Source organism: Dermochelys coriacea, chromosome 9, assembly GCF_009764565.3.
Source record: "Dermochelys coriacea isolate rDerCor1 chromosome 9, rDerCor1.pri.v4, whole genome shotgun sequence".
Classification (NCBI taxonomy): domain Eukaryota; kingdom Metazoa; phylum Chordata; order Testudines; family Dermochelyidae; genus Dermochelys; species Dermochelys coriacea.
The window spans coordinates 65,324-93,285 of record NC_050076.1 but is presented as its reverse complement, the minus strand read 5'-3'; the positions used below and the strand labels follow the sequence as shown (position 1 = coordinate 93,285).

General features: G+C 42.7%; 1 protein-coding gene across 2 annotated transcripts; it reads left to right on the top strand.

Moving 5' to 3' along the window:
* Nucleotides 1–6,654: 6,654 nt before the first annotated feature.
* On the top strand, nucleotides 6,655–27,238 carry PIGZ (phosphatidylinositol glycan anchor biosynthesis class Z). Of its 2 annotated transcripts, none has more exons than XM_038417321.2 (3): nucleotides 6,655–8,449; nucleotides 18,826–19,038; nucleotides 22,744–27,238. In XM_038417321.2, the coding sequence occupies exons 2-3, from the start codon at nucleotides 18,855–18,857 to the stop codon at nucleotides 24,354–24,356; spliced, it is 1,797 nt and encodes a 598-aa protein (XP_038273249.1). In that variant the 5' UTR covers nucleotides 6,655–8,449; nucleotides 18,826–18,854; the 3' UTR covers nucleotides 24,357–27,238. The 2 variants fall into 2 exon arrangements, with proteins under 2 accessions (XP_038273249.1, XP_043348422.1); XM_043492487.1 differs by lacking the exon at nucleotides 6,655–8,449 and adding an exon at nucleotides 9,439–9,599.
* The last annotated feature ends 724 nt before the right edge of the window (nucleotides 27,239–27,962 follow it).

Below are 27,962 nucleotides of genomic sequence, written 5' to 3'. Positions count from 1 at the left end.
AAAAGTTTTTGAACACATAAGGGAGGCAGGACTAACTGTTAAGGCTAAGAAGTGTCAAATAGGCTTAAACAGAGTGACTCACCTTGGACACCAGGTGGGTCAAGAAACTATCAACCCCTTACAGGCCAAAGTGGATACTATCCAAAAGTGGCCTGTCCCAAAGTCAAAGAAACAGGTCCAATCCTTCTTAGGCTTGGCCGGTTATTACAGGCGATTTGTACCGCAATACAGCCAAATCGCTGCCCCACTGACAGACCTAAAAAGAAACAGCCAAATGCCGTTCAGTGGACTGAAGAGCGTCAGAAGGCCCTTAACCAGCTTAAAGCGACACTCATGTCTGACCCGTGCTAAGGGCCCCAGATTTTGACAAACCGTTCCTAGTAACCACAGATGCATCCGAATGTGGTGTAGGAGCAGTTTTAATGCAGGAAGGACCAGATCAAGAATTCCACCCTGCAGTGTTTCTCAGCAAGAAGCTGTCTGAGAGGGAAAGAAACTGATCAGTCAGTGAAAAAGAATGTTATGCCATTGTCTATGCTTTGGAAAAGCTACGCCCATATGTTTGGGGTAGCGGTTCCACCTGCCAACTGACCATGCTGCGCTACAGTGGCTTCATACCGCCACGGGAAATAACAAAAAACTTATTCGGTGGAGTTTAGCTATCCAAGATTTTGATTTCGACATCCAACACCTCTCAGGAGCTTCTAACAAAGTGGTTGATGCACTCTCCCATGAAAGTTTCCCAGAATCAACTGGTTAAAATCATCCTTGAGATGTGGAAAATATTGTTAGTCTTTATATACTTGGTAGTATATTTAGAGGTGCAAATGTCTTATTAACTCTGTTTTCTCCTAGAGCTCCAGGAAGAAATCACAGCCAGCGTTTCACCCTATCTGTGATTTGGGGGGCGTGTCATAAATATAAAGGGAAGGGTAAACACCTTTTAAACCCTGTCACCTGTAAAGGGTTAAGAAGCTAGGATAACCTCGCTGGCACCTGACCAAAACGACCAATGAGGAGACAAGATACTTTCAAAGCTGGAGGGGGGGAGAAACAAAGGTTCTCTCTGTGTGTGTTTTGCCTTTGCCAGGACCAGAGCAGGAATGCAGGTCAGAACTCCTGAAAAGAGTTAATAAGCAATCTAGTAAGATATGCCTTAGATTCTGTTTTGTTTAAATGGCTGATAAAATAAGTTGTGCTGAATGGAATGTATATTCCTGTTTTTGTCTTTTTGTAACTTAAGGTTTTGCCTCAAGGGATTCTCTATGTTTTGAATCTGATTACCCTGTATCCTGATTTTACATAGGTGATTCTTTTACTTTTTCTTCAATTAAAATTCTTCTTTTAAAAACCTGATTGCTTTTTCCTTGTTCTTAAGATCCAAGGGTTTGGGTCTGTGTTCACCTATGCAATTTGGTGAGGATTTTTATCAAACCTTCCCCAGGAAAGGGGGTGTAGGGCTTGGGGGGATTTTGGAGGAAAGACTTTTCCAAGCGGGCTCTTTCCCTGTTATATATTTGTTAGACACTTGGTGGTGGCAGCAATAAAGTCCAGGGGACAAAGGTAAAACAGTTTGTACCTTGGGGAAGTTTTAACCTAATCTGGTAAAAATAAGCTTAGGGAGTTTTTCATGCAGGTTCCCACTCCTATACCCTATAGTTCAGAGTGGGGAAGGAACCTTGACAGCGCAATGCAGAATTTTGCAGAAATTAATGTTGTGCATGAGAATTTCCTTCCTCCCCCACCCCCGAAATGGGCTGCAGAGTTGCTGGCTGTCACTGGGGCTGCTGGACCCGGTAAAGCCAAGTTCGCAAGTAGGAGACACTGCTGGGGATGGGGGGCAGGGAGAGGAGCTTGAGGGTTCTTGACAGATGCAGTTCCCAGCATGTCCTGAAGGAAAGAGATGGCAGTGCACAGGAAACTCCATGCAATCCCAGGAAGGACCCAGCATCGGGCTGTTTCTCCCTCTGGATCCCTGGGCTCTTGGGGGTATGGGATGTGAGTCTCTGGGCCACAAGAATAGTGGGGGGACAGCGGCTGGACTCTAGGTTGCGCAGGGGTGTAAGTGTTTGGGCTGGTGGGGAGGGGGCAGAGAAACAGGAACTGGGTTGTCATAGGGGGTTCTTTAACCCTCTACTCCTGGAGGAATTTTTGTGTGTGTCTGTATTGTTACAGACATGCTTGCTGACAGGTATTTTGAAATAAATGATCAAAACAGTTGAAACTGTCATGATTATATAGTGTTATTTTAACAAATAGAATTTTCAGAATTTTGCATAATTTAAAAATATTGTGTGCAGAATTTTTAATTTTTTGGCACAGAATTCCCCCAGGAGTAAGATCCCTGGAGACCTTTGCTATTTACCTCTCTCCATTCTGAAAACTGATAATTTATTCTTACCCTTTATTTCCAGTCCTTTAACCAGTCACTGATCCATGAGAGAACCTCCCCTCTTATACCATGACTGCTTACTTTACATATGACCTTTTGGTGAGGGATCTTTTCAAAAGCTTTCTGAAAGTCTACATACACTATATCCACTGGATCATGCTTGTCCATGTTTGCTGACACACTTAAAGAATTTTAATAGTTTGCTGAGGCATGATTTTTCTTTACAAAAGCCATATTGATTCTTCCCCAACAAAACCTGTTCATCTATGTGTCTGATAACTCTGTCCCTTACTATACTTTCAACCAATTTGCCTGGTACTGAAGTTAGACTTACTGGCCTATAATGGTCAGGATCACCTCTGGATTTTTTAAAAATTGGCATAACATTAGCTATCCTCCAGAAGAAGCAGCTGATTTCAGAAATAGGTTACAAACCACAGTTAGTAGTTCTGCAATTTCATATTTTAGTTCCTTTAGAACTCTTAGGTGAATAACATCTGGTCTTGGTGACTTATTACTGTTTAATTTATCAATTTGTTGTAAACCTCCTCTATCAACACCTCAATCTGGGACAGGTCCTGTAAAGGTTCCTTCCCCACTCTGAACTCTAGGGTACAGATGTGGGGACCTGCATGAAACCCCCCTAAGCTTATTTTTACCAACTTAGGTTAAAACTTCCCCAAGGTACAAACTATTTTACCTTTTGCCCTTGGACTTTATTGCTGCCACCACCAAATGTCTAACAGATATATAACAGGGAAAGAGCCCGCTTGGAAACATCTTTCCCCCCCAAAATCCTCCCCAAACCCTACACCCCCTTTCCTGGGGAAGGCTTGAAAAAAGTCATCATCAATTTGCATAGGTGAACACAGACCCAAACCTTTGGATCTTAAGAATAATGAAAAAGCAATCAGGTTCTTAAAGGAAGAATTGTAATTGAAGAAAAAAGTAAAAGAATCACCTCTGCAAAATCAGGATGGTAAATAGCTTACAGGGTAATCAGATTCAAAACGTAGACAATCCCTCTAAATCCCTCAAAATTAGAATCCCTCAAAACCTTAAGTTACAAAAAGACACAAAAACAGCAATATACATTCCATTCAGCACTGCTATTTTATCAGCCCTTTAAACAAAACAGAATCTAATGCATATCTAACTAGATTACTTACTAAATTCTAAGACTCCATTCCTTTTCTGTTCCCGGCAAAAGCATCCCACAGACAGAGAAAGCCTTTGTTTCTCCCCCACTCCAGCTTTGAAAATATCTTGTCTCCTCACTGGTCATTTTGGTCAGGTGCCAGCGAGGTTATCCTAGCTTCTTAACCCATTACAGGTGAAAGGGTTTTTCCTCTGGCCAGGAGGGATTTTAAACGTGTTTACCCTTCCCTTTATATTTATGACAGGTCCTCAGATTTGTCACCTAAAAAGAATGGTTTAGTTATGGAATCTCTCTCACATCCTCTGCAGTGAAGACAGATGCAAAGAAGTCATTTAGCTTCTCTGCAATGGCCTTGTCTTCCTTGAGTGCTCCTTTAGCACCTCAACAGTCCAGTGGCCCCACTGATTGTTTGGTAGGCTTCCTGCTTTGGATGTACTTTAAAAATGTTGATAGTTTTTGAATCTTTTACTAGTTGTTCTTCTAATTCTTTTTTGGCTTGCCAGAGTTTATGCTCCTTTCTAGTTTCCTTCATAGGATCTGACTTCCAGTTTTTAAAGGCTGACTTTCTGCCTCTAACTGCTTCTTTTAACTCTGTTGCTTAGCCATGGTGGTATTTTTTTTCTCTTCTTACTATTTGTTTTTAATTTGGGTTATACATTTAATTTGAGCCTCCCTTACTATGTTTTAAAAAAGTTTCCATGCAGCTTGCAGTGACTGTATCTTTTAATTTCCATTCAGCTAGCTTCTTCATTTTTTGTGTAGTTCCCCTTTCTGAAGTTAAATGCTACTGTGGTGGACTTCTTTGGTATTTGCCGCCACCCTCCAGGATGTTAAATTTAATTATATTAATATTATGGATGCTGTTACTGGGAAGTTCAGTTTCTTCATCTCTTGTACCAGATCCTGTGCTCCACTTAAGACTAAATCAAGAATTCCCTTTCCCCTTGTGGGTTCCAGGACTAGCTGCTCCAAGAAACAGTTGTGATGTTGCACCCCATAATGCTTTATAGAAATATGCATATGAGTGTAAATATGACATAACTGGAATATGTTTTATGCTAGATATGCCACATAACATATCTTTGCAAAAGTTATGATCTACTGAATATATTCATCCTATTTGTATGCATGTATCATTTTTATATCTGAAGTTATGAGCGGTGGCTCTATGCTTGTATTTAAAGTGTTTGCTGTAGGAAGCACATAAGGCAGATTTGGTCAACATAGTATGAAGGGGTTATTCAAGTAATTGGGAGTACTTAACTAACGATGGATTTTGGGAGACACCAATCCAACTGAGCTTTCCTGGGAATGTTCAAACTAACATGTAAACAATGACATCAGCCTGCAAAAAGCTGAATCATTCATAGACATGTGACTTGCCCAGATGGCTAGAGACCCCATCTTGTGGCTGTGTGGTAACACAAGAAAAAGACCATATAAGGCCCTGGAAGCCCCTCCATTTTGTCTTCAGCTGGCTCAGAAGATAGCTTTTCCACCCCCAAAGAGATGCCTGAAAGAAACTAGAACAAAGGACAGTAACTACGGGTGGGTGAGTGATTGCTGGACCCAGACTAGGAAGGAGTCTAGTCTGTAAAAGAAGTTTATTGGACCATCTCTGAGGGTGAGATTTACCTGCATTTAGTTTCCTACTGTATTAGGCTTAGATTTGCGTGTTTTATTTTATTTTGCTTGGTAATTTATTTTGTTCTGTCTGTTATTACTTGGAACCACTTAAATCCTACTTTTTATATTTAATAAAATCACTTCTTACTTATTAATTAACCCAGAGCAAGTAATTAATTCCTGGGGGAGCAAACAGCTGAGCATATCTCTCTATCAGTGTTATAGAGGGCAAATAATTTATGAGTTTACCCTGTATAAGCTTTATATAGAATAAAACTGATTTATTTGGGGTTTGGACCCCATTGGGAACTGGGTATCTGGGTGTTGGAGACAGGAGCACTTCTTAAGCTGTTTTCAGTTAAGCTTGCAGCTTTTGGGGGATGTGGTTCAGACCTGGGGCCATGTTTGTAGCAGGCTAGTGTGTCTGGCTCAACAAGGCAAGATACTGAAGTCCCAATTTGCCAGGGAAAATGGGTTCAGAGGCAGTCCCAAGGGGGTCTCTGTGACCCAACCTGTCACAGCAGCTATTAATGGTGTCTAGAAACTTTATCTCTGCATCCTGTACTGAGGTGACATGTACCCAGTCAATATGGGAATAATTGAAATTCCCCATTTTATTGTGTTTTCTATTTTTGTAGTCTCTAATCTCCCAGAACATTTCACAATCACTAATCTGGTCAGGTGGTTGGTAGTATACTCCTACTTCTATGCTCTTATTATTCAAGTAAGGGATTTATATTGTGACAGACCCAGACCAGTGGGGTACAGGAGTCTGGTCGAAGGCAAATATACTGGGCACTGGATGAATAGTTTTCTGTTCCCTGAGTGACCAGAGCAGGAGCTGCATTAGATCAATCAGGAACCTGCTATAACCAATTAAGACAGGCAAGCTAATTAAGACACCTAGAGCCAAATAAGACCATACTAGAATCAATTATGGCAGGCAGACTAATCAGGACACCCGGTTTAAAAAGGACCTCCCATCAGTTAGTGGAGGGTGTGTAAGGAGCAGGGAGTGAGAAGGCTTGCTGCTGGAGGACTGAGGAGTACAAGCATGATCAGGCTTCAGGAGGAAGATCCTGGAGTGAGGATAAAGAAGGTGCTGGGGGGGAGGCCATGGGAAAGTAGCTCAGGGAGTTGTAGCTGTCTCACAGCTGATACAGCTGCTATCCACAGGGCCCTGGGCTGGAACCTGGTGTAGAGGGTAGGCCCGGGTTCTCCCCCAACTCCTGGTTGGACACAGGAGGAGTTGACCTGGTCTGTGAGCAACACCAGAAGGGAAGGTCTAATTTGGAAAGGGATCTGGCCTGTCCCCAACCCACTAGGTGGGACAACAGAGACTGCGGAGATTGTTCTCCATTTTCCCCATGCTGGCCCATGATGAGGTTAGCTGAGTGAACAGCAGGTTTGAGCCTCTAGCAGAAACGGCCAAACTGAGGGCTGCTGTGAGACACACCTGCTGAAGTTTGTACAGAAAGTCAGCTTTCAGGACAGAAGCTCGGATACATGATTTTGTGATCTACTGCATCACTCTGTGGCCACAGAAAGACATGGCAGAGCAGATGATGATGATAAACCTTAGCAAACTTCCCCACATGTGTGATGAGAAGCAGAGAGTGGAGTTATTTATTCAACCACAGGTGCTAACTCTTACTTTTTGTAATGTGAATAACTGTCCCTAGGCACTAGTTTCAGACTAATTTCACATCCATGGACAAGTATCAGATGGTAAAATAGATAGGCCCTTGCTTTGAGAGACTGCTGTTTGGAAGATTTAGATGTGACAAAACTCACTGGAAAACGGAAGTAGTAATAATTTAGAGAGGTTTTTGAATTATTTGATTTACTTGAGAGTTATGAGCATTGTAGAAGAAATGAGTCCTTAGGATTGGAATGAGGAAAGAGTTGTAACTAGGAAAAACAGGGATGGGGAGAGCATTCCATGCGTAGAAAAAAAAAAGATGTAAGTGAACAATAGTCTTGTAGAATGTGGAGACTGACATTTTTGGTGCAGTATTGATCTAAGAGAGAGGGTTTGAAATGTGAGCCAGGGTTGAGTGTTGCAGGGCCTTGAAGGTGAAAATAATTTTAAACTTGATGCAGTGGGCAAGGGGAAACCAGTAGATAGATTCAAAGAGGTGAGTAACTTGTTAGATTGAAGGACAAGGGGTCAGGCATATTTTAGATCAATTTGAGAGAGGTGAAGCAGATATTGGTGATGCTGAAGAAGAGAATGCTGCAGTAATCATCTATACACACGTTCAGAAAGATACAGGAATGCATGCTTCATTTTGGTACCCTCATATGTATATGTAGATATGTAGTGACCTTGCTGATCATGGGGCAGTAGTTCAGCACTATTGAATGGAAGCTGTTTCCTTGTACTCCAAAATCTGAGCTACCACTGTAAAAGAAATTGTCTCCAGCGCTCTGGTTGCAAGAAACCCACAACCAGCATCAAACGTGAGCTGAGGATACGTGATGCAGTGATTTGCGGGCCCGTTCCTCCCCTTAGGGCTGTTGACTCTGCAACCGAATGGCAATGTAAAACGCCAGCGCCGTTCGCCAGTCAGTGCAGATCGGACCGCAGCACAGGGTCTTAGGGAGCGACTGTGAAGGCAGGCGTCGTGAACGACTCACTCGTGAGAAGAGCATGACCTTGTCCCTGCTTCCCTCCGCCCCAGCCTCCACTCCAGCGCGCGGTACCTACCCTCTACGGCTGCAGGCTGGGCCGGCGCTGCCAGGTCCGCTTCGCGGCAGCAAGACCCAAGCGCCTACACAAGACGTAATCGTGGAGGTGAACGCTCCGCGCGCCCCAAAGCCGGGGAAAGCCCGGCCCAGGGGCTTGGTGGAGTGGTGGGGGCTGAGCGGAGGCTCCAGCCGAGGCAGCAGAGGGCGCTCAAGGGCAGGGGAGCCAAAGACGGCGCGGAGTGGAAAGAGGGGGTTCGGGGATGTGGAAAGACCCAACAGTCCGCTCTCGGCTCATCTCCCTGATGGCGGAGGCCCCGCTCTCTATCGTGGCTCACAATGGCTTGTCTGGCCTGCGGATCCGGCTGCCTCGCTAGCCTAGGAGGACCAGATACTCCCGCCGGCCCTGTGGCGGGAGGGGGAGCGAGCTTATCTCCTCGGAGTTGTGGGGCGGCGACCGTACACGAGGGCACAGCCCCGCCCGGAACAGCTTCACCTCCCGTGCCACCGGCGGCTTCCTTCCACCCCGGAGCTCATTTACATGGACACAGGTCGAGTGCCCTCAGCGCCTAATTGGTTCCCAGGTGTGTAGGCACTACGCCTCTCTGAGGTAGGCCCTCCCCGTGGACATGCCCCCACCGGTTAGACCCATCTCTCAGAGCCGCAGCCGCGCGCCTGCCTTAGGGCAGCCAGTTGCTGATAGACCCGGGGAGCACCTTAGGCTCCGAAAGGCATCTGCCCTGGCTGTATGGGGCTGGCATGGTGGGTGCATAGCCCCGTGTGCCGACAGGGTCCCTGAGCTGGGTGTTTGGATGTAGTGGCATCATATATTGCTGTTGCTCAAGTCTGCCTTCCATTAGCAATTGCCTCATCTCTCAAGCACCTCATGACTTTGAACAATCCAAACCAATTTATATATGGTGCTTCAGATGGGCTAACTGCCCAAAGCTGAGGAAAATTATGAGTGAAATTGGTTAAAAAAAATAGCAAATTTGATGAAAATTGGGAGTAGGTTAAGTAGAGTTTATTGGGGTGCTGGAACAATTTTTATGGGGAGGGTGCTGATGGAAACGATGTATTTGGTGGTTGTTATTACTACTTCAAGCCGGGGGGGTGCGGTAGCACCCTTAGTTCCAGCACCACTGAGATGGTCAAAAAGCCACAATTACAAATCAGGCCAACTTTGGTTAAAAGCCCATAGTGGTTAAAAAGCAATGTGAAGGTGTAATCCCCACACCTCCTGGGTGTGGTGTTCTATCCCATCTAGTGGCACCGAGACCACTTAGAGAGAGAGAGAGAGAGAGAGATGCTCCAGAGACCCTGGGTTTGATCCTGCCCCCCCCCAACAACTGGGATCTGTCAGCGCTACAAGTGGGTGTGTAGTGAGGCGGTGTGGTGCTCCACCATGCTGCAGAGGGAAGCATCTCCCCAGACACCAAAGTGAGCGGAGCTAGTGGATCCTGCGCCCGCCCCCAGCGGTCAAGGCGCAGGACAGGAAGTAGAAAAGCCCAACCCCAGAGCTCAGTTGGGCAACAGCAGCCGGAGAGGCCAGACGCCTGTGGCTTGGCTCCGGCTTGGGAAACCCTGGTAAGCCACGGCCGACCCGAGGATTGGCCGGACCAGCCAATGCCTGATGCTGACCGACACCCAGAGGAGCTGCCGAGCCTACCCCTCGCCAGCTATCCAGAGGAACCCATGGTGCTGGAACCCTCCGAGGATGCCACCCTGACCCTGGTACCCTACGAGGGGGAGTCCAGAAGTAGCTAGGGGGCAGCCAACCCCAGTCTGGCTGCAGCGCTGTCAGAGCCAATGTCAGTGTGTTGCAGCCAGGATCCCCACTGACACAGCAGCGGGTCTCTGGATGCTGCTAGGGCCCCGGGCTGGGACGCAGTGGAGTGGGTGGGCCTGCGTCCCCACTGCAACCTACCTCGCAGGTGGCAGTCTCCCCCTCTCCCTGTTGGATAAAGCTAGGAGCCTGGGCTTCTGTTGAACTATTTGGCTCAGCCCCTGCCTGAGGGCCTGAGTCCCTGACTGTTTGTTTGTTGCCCAGCCCGACCCAGAGCTTGGGCTTATATTGAACTGCTTGCGGGACCCAATCTGAAGGACTGGGCCATGGACTGGGTATTCCCCAACCCAGCAAAGAGTGTAGTGAGGCGGTGTGGTGCCCCACCACCCCACCGAGGAACGAGCTCCAGCTGAGTTCCCTTACAGAGGGCTTGTCTGGGATTTCAACTGGAAAGGCTCTGAAGTTCCGGGTGGGCTTTCTCAGCTAAGGGAAGTATGAAACCCACACACCACCTGGGTGTGGTGGTGTTCTGTCCCCTCTAGTGGCACCAAGACCACTTAGAGAGCGAGATTAATGAGTCTGCTCTACAACCTTAGCTAACAGCCATATGGCTTTTAGCTAATGCATTTAGCTCCAGAGGTCCCAGGTTTGATCCCATCCGCTGACAACTGGGGTCTGTCAGTGTTACAAAGACAGCAGTTAGAAAGAAGAAACATTCTATAACGTATGGAAAAAGGGGAAGTAGCTCGCAATCAGTATAAACTAGAAATTATGGCAGGTAGAAGATTGATTATGAAGGCTAACAGTATCGGAAAAATCCATGGCTGGTAGGGCTAAGGATAATAACTATATGTTTCTAACCACACCAGGAACAGAAGAAATCCTAGTAAGGCAGGGGTTCGCAGCTTGTTCAGGGTAAGCCCCTGGCGGGCCATGAGACGCTTTGTTTACCTGAGCATCCGCAGATGCGGCCGCTTGCAGCTCCCAGTGGCTGTGGTTCGCCATTTCCAGCCAATGGGAGCTGCGGGAAGCAGCGGCCTGGCCCACGCCACTTCCCACAGCTCCCATTGTCCTGGAACGGCAAACTGCGGACACTGGGAGCTGTGAGCAGCCATACCTGCGGACGCTCAATTAAACAAAGCGTCTCATGGCCCGCCAGGGGCTTACCCTGAACAAGCCATGCATCAAGTTTGGGAACCCCTGTAATAAGGTGTAGACCCATTGATAAATAGTAAAATTCAATAAATATTTCTCTACTGTATTTAGAAAGAAGCAGGATATTTTACTCACATCCCTTGGGCACGAGGAAGTACTTTTCAGTCCATTGGTAACTATGGAAGATGTTAAACAGTATCTACTAGGGCTTAACATTTTTAAATTAGCAGGTTTGAATAACATGCACACATGAGTCCTAAAAGAGCTTTCTGAGGCGATTGCTGCCCTGTTGATGTTAATTTTTACTAAATCTTGGAATACTGGGGAAATTCTGTAAGACTGGAAGAATGCTAATGTTATGCCAATATTCCAAAGAGACCATCAGGATGATCTGGGTAATTTAGTCAACTACTCTGATTAAAATCCCAGCCCAAATAATGGAAAAGATGGTATGGGATTCAATCAATAAAGAATTAAAGGATGAGAATATAATTAGTCCCAGTTAACATGGTAATTGTTAACAATGGCGACAGTGTGAGATAAAGATACAACAGGCACCACAGAAACTTGATGGACTGATGATAATCAATAGGACATGGTAATACCAGAATACAAAATATATAGGAATGTAGGTGGGGGAGTTGTGCTATATGTGAAAGAAAGCATAGATTCAAATATAGTAAAAATCTTAAATGAAGCAAACTTTACCACAGAATCTCTGTGGATAGAAATTGCATGCTTATAGCAGTAAGAATATACTATTGACACCTGATCAGGATAGTGATGGTGATAGTGAAATGCTCAGGCGATTAGAGAGGCTACAAAAACAGAGAACCCAATAATAATGGGGGCTTTAAACTATCCCCATATTGACTGGGTACATGTCATCTCAAGATGGGATGCATGCAGAGATAAAATTTCTGGACTCCATTAATTACTTCTTCTTGGATCAGATATTGCTGGAACCACACTGGGTGAGGCAATTCTGAATTTAGTCCTAAATGGAACACAGGATTTCGTCTAAGAGGTGGCTATAGCTACACCATTCGATAATAGTGACCATAGTGTAATTAAATTTACCATCTTTGCAGCGGGGGGGGGGGGGGGAAATGTCAAAGAAACCCCACCAAAGGAGAGTTAAACTCAAAAAGGGGAATAGCACAAAAACGAGAGAGCTAGTTAAATGAAAATTAAAAGGAATAGTCACAGGAGTGAAATGCCTGCAAGCTGCATGGAAACTAGTTAAAAATCATAACAGAGGCTCAAAATAAATATAATACCCCAAATAATAATGATTATAATATTAATAATAATAAAAAAATAGTTAAAGGACAAAAATCTCAGAGTGAACAGCAGAGTGAAAGAGGTGATTAGAGACAAAAAAGCATCCTTTAAAAAATGGAAGTCAAATAGTACTGAGGAAAATAGAAATGACCATAAACTCTGGCAAGTCAAATGTAAAAATATGATTAGGTAACCCAACATAAAATTTGAAGAGCAACTAGCAAAAAACACAAACAATTTTTTAAGTACATCAGAAAGGAGGAAGCTTGCTATTCAGTCAGTGGGTCCACTGGACAATCAAAGTCCTAAAGGAGCACTCAGAGAAGACTAGACCATTGCAGAGAAGCTAAATTAATTCTTTGCATCAGTCTCTCCACTTCAGAACTCTTGGGTGAATACTATCTGGTCCTGGTGGCTTATTACTGTTTAGTTTATCAATTTGTTCCAAAACCTCCTCTAATGACACCTCAATCTGGACAGTTCCTCAGATTTGTCACCTAAAAAGAATGGCTCAGGTTTGGGAATCTCCCTCACATCCTCAACTGTAAGACTATTACAAAGAATTCATTTAGTTTCTCCATAATGGCCTTATCATCCTTGAGTGCTCCTTTAGCATCTCGATCGTCCTGTGGCCTCACTGATTCTTTAGCAGGCTTCCTGCGTCTGATATACTTTAAAAAAATTTTGCTATTACTTTTTGAGTCTTTAGCTAGCTGTTCAAATTCTTTTTTGGTCTTCCTAATTATATTTTTACGCTTCATTTGCCAGCGTTTATGCTCCTTTCTATTTTCCTCACTAGGATTTAACTTCCTTTTTTAAAGGATGCCTTTTTGCCTCTCTCTGCTTTCTTTACTTTATTTAGCCACTGTCATAAATATAAAGGGAAGGGTAACCACCTTTCTGTATGCAGTGCTATAAAATCCCTCCTGGCCAGAGGCAACATCCTGTTACCTGTAAAGGGTTAAGAAGCTCAGCTAACCTGGCTGGCACCTGACCCAAAGGACCAATAAGGGGACAAGATACTTTCAAATCTTGGGGGAAGGAAGGCTTTTGTTTTGTGTTCTTTGTTTACATGGTTCTCTCTTGGGACTGAGAGAGGCCAGACAGAAATCCATCTTCTCCAACCCATCCTAATCCAATATTGCAACCAGTATAGGTAAGCCAGGCAAGGCGAATTAGTTTATCTTTTGTTTTATGTGAATTTTCCCTGTGTTAAGAGGGAGGTTTAGTCCTGTGTTCTGTAACTTTAAGGTTTTGCCCAGAGGGGGATCCTCTGTGTTTTGAATCTGAATACCCCGTAAAGTATTTTCTATCCTGATTTTACAGGGATGATTTTTACCTTTCTTTTTTTTTAATAAAATCCTTCTTTTAAGAACCTGACTGGTTTTTCCATTGTTCCAAGATCCAGGGGTTTGGGTCTTTGATGATTTTGAAACCAATAGGTTAGGATATTATTCTCAAGCCTCCCCAGGAAAGGGTGTGTAAGGGCTTGGGGGGATTGCTAAGGGAAGAGGAACTCTAAGTGGTCGTTTTCCCTGGTTCTTTGTTAAATCACTTGGTGGTGGCAGCGTTACTTAAACCCAAGGTACAAGGGAGAATTTGTGCCTGGGGAATTTTTAACCTAAGCTGGTAAAAATAAGCTTAGGGAGTCTTTCATGTGGGTCCCCACGTCTGTACGGTAGAGTTCAGAGTGGGGATGGAACCCTGACAAGTCATTACCCTAATAGCAGAAAGGCCCTTATATAAAAAATGACACCCCACCCCACCCCAAATTGAGATTTTAGAATGTAAAGACATTACTCTGACTGAGTTCAAGTCTAATGTTTCATCTACATTATATGCAAAAGTAATGCTGGTGAAAATTGAGTAGATTAAGGGGGGACAATACAGGTGCAGATCGTGCATTGTTAGTTCATCATTGTTAGTGTGATACATGAAGGGAGGGGGAGAGTAGCTCCCTTTGATGGACACCCAGCCAGCCAGTTAGCTGTAAAATCCCTCTTGGTCTGTTCTCTGTTTGCTTTATCTGTAAAGTGTTAACACAGGTAAAAGAAAAGGAGTGGGCACCTAACCAAAAGAGTCAATGGGAAGGTAGAACTTTTTAAAATGGGGAAAGAAACTTTTCCTTTGTCTGTTGTTCTCTGGGCTGCAGGGATGGCGCAGCGATGCTGTATAAGGCTTGAACCAGGTATGAAAATTCATTGTCCATACGTAGAAGAAATTATTTGGATAGGGAATATTTAGACAGACACAATCAGGTTTATTTTTTATTTTGGCTTGTGGATCTCCTCTGTGCTAATCCCAGATGCTTTTGTTTGCTTGTAACCTTTAAGCTGAACACCCAAGAAAGCTATTTTGGGTGTTTGATTTTGGAATTGCTTTTAAAAATCTAGCAAAAGCTTAAGTTCCAAATGTAATTTTTTTCCTTTTTGTTTTTAATAAAATTTATCTTTTTTAAGAACAGAATTAGATTTTTGGTGTCCTAAGAGGTTTGTGCATGTTGTTTGATTAGCTGGCAGCTACAGCTAATTTCCTTTGTTTTCTTTCTCAGCTCTTCCCTGGAGGGGTAGGGGGGAGCGGAAAGGGTTTGAGGGTACCCCACAGGGAAGAATTCCCAAGTGCTCCTTCCTGGGTTCAAAGGTTGGGTTTTTTTGCATTTGGGTGGTGGCAGCATTTACCAAGCCTGGGTCAGAAAAAAGCTGTAACCTTGGGAGTGTAATACAAGCCTGGAGTGGCAAGTATTAATTTTTAAAATCCTTGCGGGCCCCCACTTCTGCGCTCGGAGTGACAGAGTGGGGATTCAGCCTTGATAGTTAGTTTTAAGTAAATTCTATGTTAGCTTTTATAATATTTCTGTAGCTTTTAGCTCTAGCTTCTTCTAAGTCCTGGAGGCCAAATTTAGGCTGCTAGGTAAGAGCTTCAGAGTAGCAGCCGTGTTGGTCTGTATCCGCAAAAAGAAAAGGAGGACTTGTGGCACCTTAGAGACTAACACATTTATTTGAGCATAAGCTTTCATGAGCTACAGCTCACTTCATCAGATGCATCAGAATGGATCCGATGATGTGAGCTGTAGCTCATGAAAGCTTATGCTCAAAAAATGTGTTAGTCTCTAAGGTGCCACAAGTCCTCCTTTTCTTTTTAGGTAAGAGCTTGAAGTCCAGGACCTCCGTGGTAGCATTCTCTGAAATGCTTCCAGTTTGTACTCAATGGCAAACCAAGTCAGTAAGTAAATGAAAACCGATTTCAGCACTAATCCCCTTGTTGGGGGTGGAGTAAGGAAATCGATTTTAAAAGCCCTTTAAGTCGGAAAAAAGGCTTTGTCATGTGGATGGGTGCAGGGTGAAATCGATTTAACGCTGCTAAATTCAACCTCAATGCCTAGTGTAGACCAGGGCTCAGCATGCAGCAGTTTCTTCACCACACTTTTCTCTGATCTACACTTTTCTTCAGGAATGTGCATGGTTACATCCCTTTGAGATGGAGATATGGATGCTGCAGTGGCTGCCAGGTCACCTGCACTCTGACTACCTGGAAGATCAGGCATCTCCTCACTACTCACATCCTAACTGGGGCCGGAAGGCTGACTGTGAACATTTGTGTCTTTGTATCTCAGAAGAGCTCCTTCCTGCTTAGATATAAAAGCTTCCTTTCTTTTTCTGAATGCTGCCCCAGAGGGACGTTTTCTTCTTTCACTCATGACTGCTGTTCTGTGCCATCTATAGTGGCTCTCAACACTCCAATTGAAGGGGACAAATAAGCAGGCTGGTAGCAGGGCCTGAGTGAGGGCAGATATCGGCGACTTAAGGGCCTAATTGGCTCCTACTACTTCAGTTGACTGCCTGTTCTCCTCAAGTGGGTTCAAGGAAGCTCCCTGAGAAGCTGGTGTTAATCAGTCCAGGCTCCTGTGGGTGCTAGAGAGTTACATAAGAGGCTCCTCCTCCACTCTCTCCCTGAGCTTTCCGTTATTCCCTCTCTCCTTTTCTCCTGCCTGCCTGTTATGTCTCTTTGCCCTCCTTCCTCCAGCACAGCACTCCACCCTCTCTGTACATCTAGAGCAGATAGAATACATATGCACCAGCAGCAGACACAATTTTCTAAACTTTGGGTCCTAGTGGTCGTCCCCCCCACCCCGCCCCAGTCTGGCACCTGAGGCAGCTGCTTCAGTTCACCTCATGGTAAGGCCAGCCCTGGACGCAGAGATAAAGTTTCCTGATACCTTAAATTACTGCTTCTTGGAGTAGCTAGTCCTGGAACCAACAAGAGGAGAGGCAATCCTTGATTTAGTCCTAAGTGGAGCAGAGGATCAGGTCAAAGAGATGAATATAGTTAGACTGCTTGGTAATAGTGACCGTAATATAATTAAATTTAACATCCCTGTGGCGGGGGGAAAAAACCACAGCAGCCCAACAATGTAGCATTTAATTTCAGAAAGGGGAACTACACAAAAATGAGGAGGTTAGTTAGACAGAAACTAAAAAGGTACAGCACCAAAAGTTAAATCCCTGCAAGCTGCATAAAAACTTTTTAAATAGAGGCTCAACTTAAATGTATACTCCAAATTAAAAAAACATAGTAAGAAAACCAAAAAACGAGCCACAGTGGCTGCCAGGGTTCCTTCCCCACTCTGAACTCTAGGGTACAGATGTGGGGACCCACATGAAAGACCCCCTAAGCTTATTCTTACCAGCTTAGGTTAAAAACTTCCAAGGTACAAACTTTGGCTTGTCCTTGAATAGTATGCTGCCACCACCAAGCGTTTTAAACAAAGGACAGGGAAAGAGACCACTTGGAGACATCTTCCCCCAAAATATCCCCCCCCAAGCCCTACATACCCCCTTTCCTGGGAAGGCTTGAAAATAATATCCTAACCAATTGGTTACAAAATCATCAAAGACCCAAACCCCTGGATCTTGGAACAATGGAAAAACCAGTCAGGTTCTTAACAGAAGGATTTTATTAAAAAAAAAAGAAAGGTAAATGTCATCCCTGTAAAATCAGGATGGAAAATACTTTACAGGGTATTCAGATTCAAAACACAGAGGATCCCCCTCTGGGCAAAACCTTGAAGTTACAGAACACAGGACTAAACCTCCCTCTTAACACAGGGAAAATTCACATAAAACAAAAGATAAACTAATCCGCCTTGCCTGGCTTACCTATACTGGTTGCAATATTGGAGATTTGGATTGGGATGGGTTGGAGAAGATGGATTTCTGTCTTGCCCCTCTCAGTCCCAAGAGAGAACCCCACACGAAACAAACAAAACCTTCCCCCCTCTCAAGTTTTGAAAGTATTTTCTTTCCCCATTGGTCCTGTTGGTCGGGTGCCAACCAGGCTATTTGAGCTTCTTAACCCCTTACAGGTAAGGAGGAATTCTAGGCTACCCTTAGCTCTGTTTATGACAGCTTCTGATCACACCATCCCTAAAATGTTGCAGGCTGAGATGTCTTTAATTTGTGGGTAATCCACATTTATGTATACTGTTTGAGCACTTTTGTCTGTGGACTCAAGGTATTTTACATGTATACTAAGAGGCCCAAATGGATCTTAGAGTTGTACTTCGCTGTTGTGTAGGCAAGGTCTAAGAGTATCAAAGTGTCACTGTACCTTAAGAAATATAAACTATGTTTTGAAACATACAAGCTGTAAGTCATTTACTTTTCGTTGTCTGTTTCTTTATGAAAAAAGAACAGGAGTACTTGTGGCACCTTAGAGACTAACAAATTTATTAGAGCATAAGCTTTTGTGGGGTACAGCCACTTCATTGGATGCATAGAATGGAACATCTAGTAAGAGGATTTTATATATATCTATATTTCCCTAATATATAATATATATATATTTCCCTAAGTTAAGTATCCTCACACCTTCTTGTCAACTGTCTAAATGGGCCATCTTGATTATCACTACAAAGGTTTTTGGTTTTGGTTTTTTTTTCTCCTGCTGATAATATCTCATCTTAACTAATTAGCCTCTTACAGTTTGTATGGAAACTTCCAACTTCTCTGTATATATCTATATCTCTTCTTACTATATGTTCCATTCTATGCATCCGATGAAGTGGGCTGTAGCCCACGAAAGCTTATGCTCTAATAAATTCGTTAATCTCTAAGGTGGCACAAGTACTCCTGTTCTTTTTGCGGATACAGACTAACAAGGCTGCTACTCTATTGATGTTCATAAAGAAACAGGTTTCAAACATTTAATCTAATCAATCTATACTGAAAGAAAGAAATGCTGTCCATTCATTCCTGTTGGGCTGTCCCTATACTCATACTGTACATGCTCTCATAGTTTTAAGTGGGTTGTGTTAATTTTATTAGGAAGTAATCTATTTTCACAGCTGAGTGCTGTAGGTAAGTCTGTAAAAATGCAGATACACTCTTTGAGCATGCAAATTGAGTAAAATGAGCTTGCAAATGGATACTGGGGCCTACAGTTACTTCATGTTTTTAAGGGAAAAGGTGCGATAGGGTGTATCCATATTTTTTTTGTATATACATCTTGTGTGCCTAGCTGTGAGAATGTGTCCATAAAGGCTGTGCAAGGTTTTCACCCATTCAATGCCAATATTAGCCATAAACCTGTACATCAGAGGGGAGACTTTATCCCTAATTATTTTTCATTCATATTTCCATGTACCTTTGCTTTATACTTTTTAGGAATGATTGACAATATTTTTCTCTCTTTGATGGGCAAGATTTGTTCTTGTAATACATTTTTTGTCCATTTCAGGGTCAAAGTTAATGATCCCATGACAACTGATGTTTCTAATAGTCCAAGTCTGTGACTTTGCATCATTCAGTTCTGGCAAGCAGAGTGAACTTAGGATGTCAGCCAAGACTTTCTGGGGGATTCTTGCTCTGCTCCGAATTTTCTGGTGTCTTCTTCCTCAGACAGGTTACCTTCATCCTGATGAATTCTTCCAATCACCTGAGGTCATGGCAGGTAAATTTTCCTGCATTTGTGCATGGTTATTTTTGGAAACCCAGTTTATATTAATTCTCTACATTCTAGTGGTTTAAGCAGAAAACATTACATTATTCACATTATCAGATGTAAAAAGGCAGCATTGTTGAGCAGTTGGCTGTCCCTTTGCCAGGCAGTATGACTCTGAGCAGGTAACTGAACCTCTCTGCTTCAGTTTTCCCATCTGTAACATTAGAATAATATAGCACTTGCTACCTCACCAGGACAATATACTGTGAGGCTAAAATCATCAATGTTTGTAAAGTATGTAATTGTACAGCTGGATTCTGATTGGATTATTGTATTGTTCTGATTATGTGAGAATGGTTACAAACACAACAGTCCACAGATGGCCCCCTGTACTGGTCTTCAATCTATAAACAGCAAATCTGCCTGTTGCTCCTAAAACACAGGATCTGGTCCAAGAGGTGAATATAGCTGAACTGCTTGATAATAGCGATCATAATGTCATTTAATTTAACATCCTTGTGGGGGGCAAAATACTAAAGAAGCCCACCACTGTATCATTTAACTTCAAAAAGGGGAACTGCCTAAAAAAGAGGAAGCTAGTTAAACAGAAATCAAAAGGAATAGTCACAAGAATGAAATTCCAGCAAGCTGCATGGAAACACCATAAGAGGGGCTCAAATTATATGTATACGCCAAATAAAAAAAAAAAAAAAGGACCAAAAAAAATGCTAGCCAAACAGAATAAAAGAGGCAGTTAAAGTCATAAAGGCATCCCTTAAAAATTGAAAGTAAAATCCTACTGAGGAAAATAGAAAGGAGCACAAACTCTGGCAAGTCAAGTGTAAGAGTATAATTACACAGGCCAAAAAAGAATTTGAAGAGCAATTAGCAAAAGACACATAAACTAACAGCCAAAAAAAAAATTTAAATACATCACAAGCAGGAAGCCTGCCAAACAATCAGTGGGGCCACTGGATAATCAAGGTGCTAAAGGAGCACTTAAGGAAGATATGGCCATTGCAAAGAATTAATTTAGCTTCTCTGCATCAGTCTCTCAACTGCAGAGGGTGTGGGAGAGATTCCCACACCTGAGCCATTCTTCTTAGGTGAAAGATCTGAAGAACTCTCCCAGATTGAGGTGTTGGAACAGATGGATAAATTAAACATTAATAAGTAACCAGGACCAGATAGTATTCATCTAAGAGTTCTGAACGATCTGTAATTGCGGAACTACTAACTGTGGTATGTAAACCAATTGCTTAAATCAGCTTCTCTATGAGATGACTGTAAGATAGCCAATGTGATGCCAATCTTTAAAAAAGGTCCCAAAGGCGATCCTGACCATTACAGACTGGTTAACCTAACTTCAGTATCAGGCAAATTGGTTGAAACTATAGTGAAGAACAGAATTATCAGATGCATAGAGGAACACGGTTTATTGGGAATGAGTCAATGTGGCTTATGTAAGGGAAATCATGCCTCACCAATCTATTAGAATTCTTTGAGTGGTTCAACAAACATATGAAAAGGGTGATGCAATAGAATATAGTGTACTTGGATGTTCAGAAAGCCTATGACAAGATCCTTCACCAAGACTGTTAAGCAAAGTAAGCAGTCATGGGAAAAGAGGGAAAGTCATCTCATGGATCAGTGATTAAAAGACAGGAAACAAAGCATAGGAATAAATGGTCAGTTTTCAGAATGGAGGGCGGTAAATAGCAGTGTCCTCCAGGGATCTGTACTGGGACCAATGCTATTCAACATATTCATAAATTATCTGGAAAAAGGAGTAAACAGTGAGGTGGCAAAAATTGCAGATGATACAGTATAGTTACTCTTTGCAGTTTGCTTTAGACTTAACAATGGGGATCTCACAAAACTGGGTGTATGGGTAACAAAATGGCAGATGAAATTCAAGTTTGATAAATGCAGAGTAATGCACATTGGAAAATATAATCCCAAGTGTAAATACAAAATGATGTGGTCTAAATTAGCAGTTACCACTCAAGAAAGAGATCTTGGAGTCATTGTGGATAGTTCTCTGAAAACATCCTCTTAATGTGCCGTGGAAATCTAAAAAGCTCACAGAATGTTAGGAACCACTAGGAAAGGGATGGATAATAAGATAGAAAATATCATAATACCACTATATAAATACATTTATGCCCACACCTTAAATACAGTGTGCTGTTCTGGTCCCCCCCCCCGACCCTCCCGCATCTCAAAAATGATATCTTAGAAATGGATAAGGGGCAGAGAAGGGCAACGAAAATGATTAGAGGTATGGAACAGCTTGTCAGAGAGATTAAAAAGACTAGGAGTACTTGTGGCACCTTAGAGACTAACAAATTTATTAGAGCATAAGCTTTCGTGAGCTACAGCTCACTTCATCGGATGCATCCGATGAAGTGAGCTGTAGCTCACGAAAGCTTATGCTCTAATAAATTAGTTAGTCTCTAAGGTGCCACAAGTACTCCTTTTCTTTTTGCGAATACAGACTAACACGGCTGCTACTCTGAAATCTGTCATTAAAAAGACTGCGACTATTCAGCTGGGAAAAGAGAAGACGGGGGGGGGGTAGGGTTGGTAGAGGTCCACAGAATTGTGAATGGTCTAGAGAAAGTAAATAAGGAAGTGTTGTTTACCTCTTCACATAACACAATAACCTAATAAAATTAATAGGCAGGAGGTGTAAAACAAACAAAAGGAAGTAATGCTTCACACAATGCACAGCTATTGGACTTGATGCAGCAAATATTGACTGAAATTCTATATACTTTGTTAAGCAAGTGGTCAGATTAGGTGATCACAGTGGTCCCTTCTGGCCTTTAAAAGTCTCTGAATTCTTCAGGCTCTCTGTATGCAGAACACCTATTGAAGCTCATGGATATTCTGCATGCTGGGTGGCTGTAGCATTGGACCCTAATTCTATTATCTAGGAATTATAATTATTAATAACAAACCTATGTCTAGTATATTTATATAAAATGGGCAGATTGTTTGAAAATATTTTGAGAACTGAACTTTCCATTTGAACATTTTTAAATTAATAATACTTATCCTTTATAATATTTTTCATCTACAAAAAGCACAATACAAGTACTAACGAATCCTCACAACCCCCATGTAAGGTGGGTTCTGTATTATAATTAAGGATATGATTTTTTCATGGAGGTCATGGATTCTGTGACTTTAACAGACCCCTGTGAATTCTTGAGCTTCTTCCCTGGCTGCAGGAGCAGCCCCCGCTGCAGGGACAGCAGCCGGGGCTGGAACAGTGGCAGTCCTTATGGCTGGAGCACTCTCCAGGGCCGGAGCAATAGCCAGGATTGGAGCACCCCGGGCGGTCGGGGCTGGGTCAGTCCCCAGGGCTAGAGCAGAGGCTGGCGCTGGAGCAGCCCCCATGGCCGGAGCAGGCCCTTTGGTTGAAGCAGCCCCCACAACCGGAGCAGCTGTCAGGGCTGGAGCAGCTCAGATGGTAGAAGTTTTTATTTTGGGAACAGGAAGATTTGATTTCTCTTTCTGTTCTCACCATGAAGTTCTAAACAGCCATGATGGACAACATAATAACTACTCTGAAGATGGTTATAGTTTTGTTACAGTATTATTGTCCACTAAACCATACTGCTTCTCACACTAAACTGTATTTTTAATACACATATACCGGTCAGTTTACCAAAATGTGTCATCTGTTTTTTTCTTCTCCCTCCACAGGAGATATTTTAGACCTACAAGTCTATTATCCCTGGGAATTCCTTTCCAGTTCTCCTTGTAGAACCATTGTGTTCCCATTAATAACATCTGGCTTTACCTATTGGATGATCAAATCTTTGCAACAGCTGGGCATGTGGTCAAATGGCATCAACAGCTACACCCTTCTTGTGTCACCTCGTCTTCTCCTCACCACCTTTTCTTTCATACTAGACTATAGCGTGTATCGGCTAGCTCCTTTCTGGGGTGCAGATCTGTGGAACGCCTTGGTTCTGCTTGCTGGGTCCTATGTCACACTAGTATTTTACACAAGAACATTTACCAACACACTTGAAGGACTTCTGTTTGCCCTGCTGATGGTACTAGTATCTCCCAAAGCAGCTGGTTATGGAACAGCACCTAAGTCAGACATCAGCCAGGTGAAACCTACCAGTAGCAGTCTCATAGGGATTATAACAGTTGCTGGGTTTTTCAACAGGCCAACTTTTCTGGCATTTGCTTTAATGCCACTGCTTTACTGGGCAGTTTTAAATGCCACTTCTCAGCACAGCATTAAAACTATTGCAAACCACCTTTTGAAGCTTGTTTCAAGCACAGCTTTCACTGCCATCATCTTCACAGCAGCTGACACGTTATATTTTACCTCCGTTGGATCAGAGATTAGCCTATACAGCATTAAAAAGAATGGCCTGTTAAGCACCATAGCTCAAATAAATCAGAATGTAATAGTGACCCCTTTTAATTTTCTCCGCTATAACCTTAATCCCCATAATCTTGCACAGCATGGGATTCACCCACGATTTACTCATTTTGTAGTCAATGGGATAATGCTCTTTGGGATCCTACACATTCTGGCCATCAGTGTTGGTTTAGAAATGCTGAAAATAAACATCCGTCAATTATCATGGATCAGACTACATAATCATAGGCCACCTACAATGTTGGTGCTTGCCAAGAGCAATCCAACATTATTATCATTCTATTTTGTTCCTTTGGCATTCCTTTCCCTGTTCAGCCACCAAGAACCTCGATTCCTCATTCCTCTTATTTTACCACTAGTTCTATTGATCACACAGCAGAATAGAACCCTGAAGTGGAAACCCATCATTATTATTTTCAATGTCCTTGGTGCCCTTTTATTTGGGTGCTTACACCAGGGAGGGCTGATCCCATGCCTGTCTCATTTAGAACAGCTCATACATTCTCCAGAATCCCTGAACCATCCAACACACTATACTCTACTCTTTGCTCATACCTATATGCCTCCCAGGTTTCTGCTCAGTATCAATAAGAGAGACCCACTAGTAGAAATAATTGATATGGCTGGAACTGAAGAAAACACTCTCTGCCAAACACTGGGACAATTAGCAAACAACATTGCTTGTGGGACTAGAGAGACTGATAAAGAAAGAACTTGTAATTTTTTTGTTATAACCCCCGGTACAGTCAGAACAACAATACAAAAATGTGGGATTTTGTTCAAGAATGAGACATTAATATTTCCACACTTGACAATGGAAGATCCACCACAAATCCCCTTTCTATTCAGTGAAAAATGGAGAAGTCAGTTAGGACTATACATCCTTCAGATAGACAGAAATGAACAGAGCTTTTAGTTATTAGAGGATTTATGTTTGACTTTTCAATTTTATTTAGTTCTGTTGAAAGTTGCTGGATCAACAGTTCTGGAGATTGATGCTCTCTCCCTTTATTCACAGACACAAGTACAGCACAAACAGTGGGAGTGCAAACTTCCCCATAATGTCCCCCCACTATTACCTTCACCAGGGTTCCTCAGCCCTGTTCTGGGTGGATGCTATCTAAGTGTGAGGTGGTTCGATCTACAGCATCGTTTTTACATTGTTTGCTGCTGAGAGAGGAGTAAATCAGAGAAAAAAAGCTGAAGTTCTCTCCACAAAACTTTCCAGATGGTTTTGTATCAGTTCTTCTCATGTCAGGTGTATTGTTTTGTGTTTTTTTTTATTGTATCTCTTTTGGATTATACTTTATTTATATGCATTAATGCTGCAGCTAAGCATTCAGGGCCTCCTCCTAGTAGTTACAGCAAGCTCCAGTCATGATATAGAATTCATCTTTACAAGCACCTCAGTTACAGGATGGTGCATGATCAGATATATCCTCTCAAGGGATTGTATCATGTCCTTGAAAAGGGAGTGGGGTTAGTTTCATTGTCTAGTAATGTCTAATGTTTTATCACTAGCACATCAGATCCTAGGAATGGAAGCCCCAAATTCAATCCCAAAACCAGTCACTGCTTAGTCTTAATGTTCATTTAGCTTTTCCTGCTACAAGGCCATTTATTTGTGGAAACGATATATTTTAAATTGCCTTTCTATTAGGAGTGAATCTGAACCTGGATCCACAGATCCCTGAACTACAGTGGGGAATTGCAGAAGTTGAACCAAGATCTGCATAGAAATTTCATAGGTGACCCCTTTGGATATAGGAGTTTGGTTCTGGCCATTATGGACAAACACTTCCAGACTTTGGGGAAATATTAATCCTGATCCAAACCTTATATGTCAAGCCTGTCTCTTGCAGATGAACCTGCCAAAGATAAATGGGACCTGTTCAAATGCCGGTCATACTACACGATGGGCATGGTACATACAGTTGCAAGTCTTAAATACCAATTTTACAAGCAGACCATATAATGGACTATGAAGTTAGTTTATGGGGCCAAGTTATAAAAGGAAATCAAGACCAAGTCCCAGTATGAAGAATTTATCGTTTGCCAAATTTCACAGAAATTCACAGAATTTCACAAGATGTTCATACTTGGCATTCTGATCAATGTAAATAGTTTTTGTTCTCTGCAAAGCACTTTATACTAGGGGGAAAAGCTGTTTTTCCTAATTGTGGAAATGCATGGAGGCTGTGTGTGTTTATTTTCTAATGTTTGCTTTGCTGTTTTATGTAACATTAGAAGAAGTTATGAAAACACCTTGATACTGTACCAAATGTATTTTTCAGGTTAATTATCTTGTTTTCTATGCTGCTACGCATTTCTGGAAAGAATCTTGTTCCATAGGTTTTGTGTTATGGGGTGGGGGGTGTTGTACTAACTTTTCAGAACCATGTTTAATATTTCAGACCTTCCTTGGTGTTCACAGCAGAATTTAGTGAAGTCTCTTCGTAAAGAATTCTACTTCTTTTCTATATCTTGGAGTGTATATAACCTCCATCACCATAGTAACTGAAAGCCTTATAACTCTCATTAATGTAGTGAACTATTATTCTCTATGGTACACTGAGATCATGTGGCTTTTCTATGGTCACAGAGGCAGTCTGTGACAGATCCAAGAACAGAACCTGGCTCTCCTGAGTGCCAGTCCATCTCCTTAATTTCAAACCCATCTTTCCTCCAGTTCTCCAGTCTTTGCATACCTAAAATGCCTACTGACATCAAGTGGAGTTTTTAAGTGTGCAGTACGAGCCTCTGTGTGTGTCAGATTTAATCTTATCATTTCAATAGCATTCTTCATCCTCAAGCATATAAAATGATATACAAATTATGTATATACACAGGAAATTCAGCTACTACTGTAATAGACCATGGTTACTCTTCAGCACACAGCAACATTACACAAATTAAAAACAGGCAGTGAGAAATACCATATCCAACTGAAACTGCCTGGGGGGAAATGAGGTTAATAGACCTCTGTATTATGATGTATTGCCCATTAAGATAGTAACATACCATTTTATATAATTCTTTCAAATAGCAAATTCTGAGGGATGTTTTAATACTGAAGTTTCTTTCTGCCCCACCACAGCCACCACACCAATTGTAAAGTTCTTTGAGATCTTCAGATGAAAGGGGCACTATAAATGCAAAGTATTTCTATTGTCTATAAGATGCCTGCTGTGATAGATATGGCAATTTACTACAATATCTTTGAGAGATCTTGTTGTATTAAGTATATTGTGATGGGGCAAGGCCAGATGACTATAGTAAAGTAGTGAGGAACCGGTATGTTGGCCCCAGGCTAAACAAATCCCTTGTACCATGGTAACCAAATGGCAGTTGCTCCAGGTTAATCAAGACACCTGGGGCCAATTAAGATCCTTCTAGAAAACAGTGGAGATAGCTAGGTTGATTGAGACACCTGAAGCCAGTCAAAGGCTGGCTGGAACTAATTAAAAGCCTCCCAGTTAGTCAATGAAGCATGCGTGACAGGAGCTGTAGGAAGAAGCTGTGCTGTTGGAGGAACTAAGCAGTACAAATTCATATCAGGCACAGGGAAGGAAGCCCTGAGGTAATGGTGAAGGAGATATTGAGTGGGGGCTGCTGAGGGGAAGTGGCCCAGGGAATTTTACACGTCCTATTTCCAAAAAGTCAGTTACCATAACTTCTACTATTAAGGGCCCTGGGCTGGAGCCCAGAGTAGAGGGCTCCCCCCCCCCAATTAATCATTGAGACTGGGAAACAACAGAAACTGTGCGAGGGAGGGTTGCTTCTCCTCACCGCCCTTGCTGGCTTATGATGAAAATGGCCTAATAAGCTGTGACCCTTGCCTCTAGAGAGAGAAGGGCTACGTGGAGGGTCACAGTGAGGCCCTGTGGCTAGCCAAATCTGCCAGGAAACGCGGGACCCACAGAGACAAGGACAGAGCTTTGTCAAAATATGTAACATTGTGGGCGAGGGACTGTATGTAATTCGATGGGGGTGGGCGAACACAGCTTCTCCAGGAACTAAGAACAGTGGGGGTGATTTGGAAAATTTATTCAGGTTGTAACATCTCCAGAGTAACCACCACTAGGAGAATCTCATATATACTGTTTCAAGCTGGATTCTCTAGAGACCAACAGACAAAGAGTGGACTTTTACATAAATAGCCTGAATTTAAACTCACTCAGGGCCTTCTTTCTGATCCAACAAACTGACAGGACCCCCTGTCCCAGAGGATACCAAATCCTTCCTGGGAGGGTTGGAAGATCTTTGGCTTACTTAGGCCCTATAAGACTGATGGAGGACCTTTGCTAAGCTTTTAGCATGTATATAGGACCTTTTATTGTTTTTAATATGTTTTCTCTGTAATGCTTTCAACTTATGAATAAATGTGCTTGCTTGTAAAGGGCTGCATGGTAATGCTTAACTGCTGGCAATTACAGCTGTTCATAGTTTTCAAAGAGAAAGCAGAGCTCAGATACTGGCCTATTTAGGCAGTCTGGTTTGCTGAGAATATCACAGTGTATGC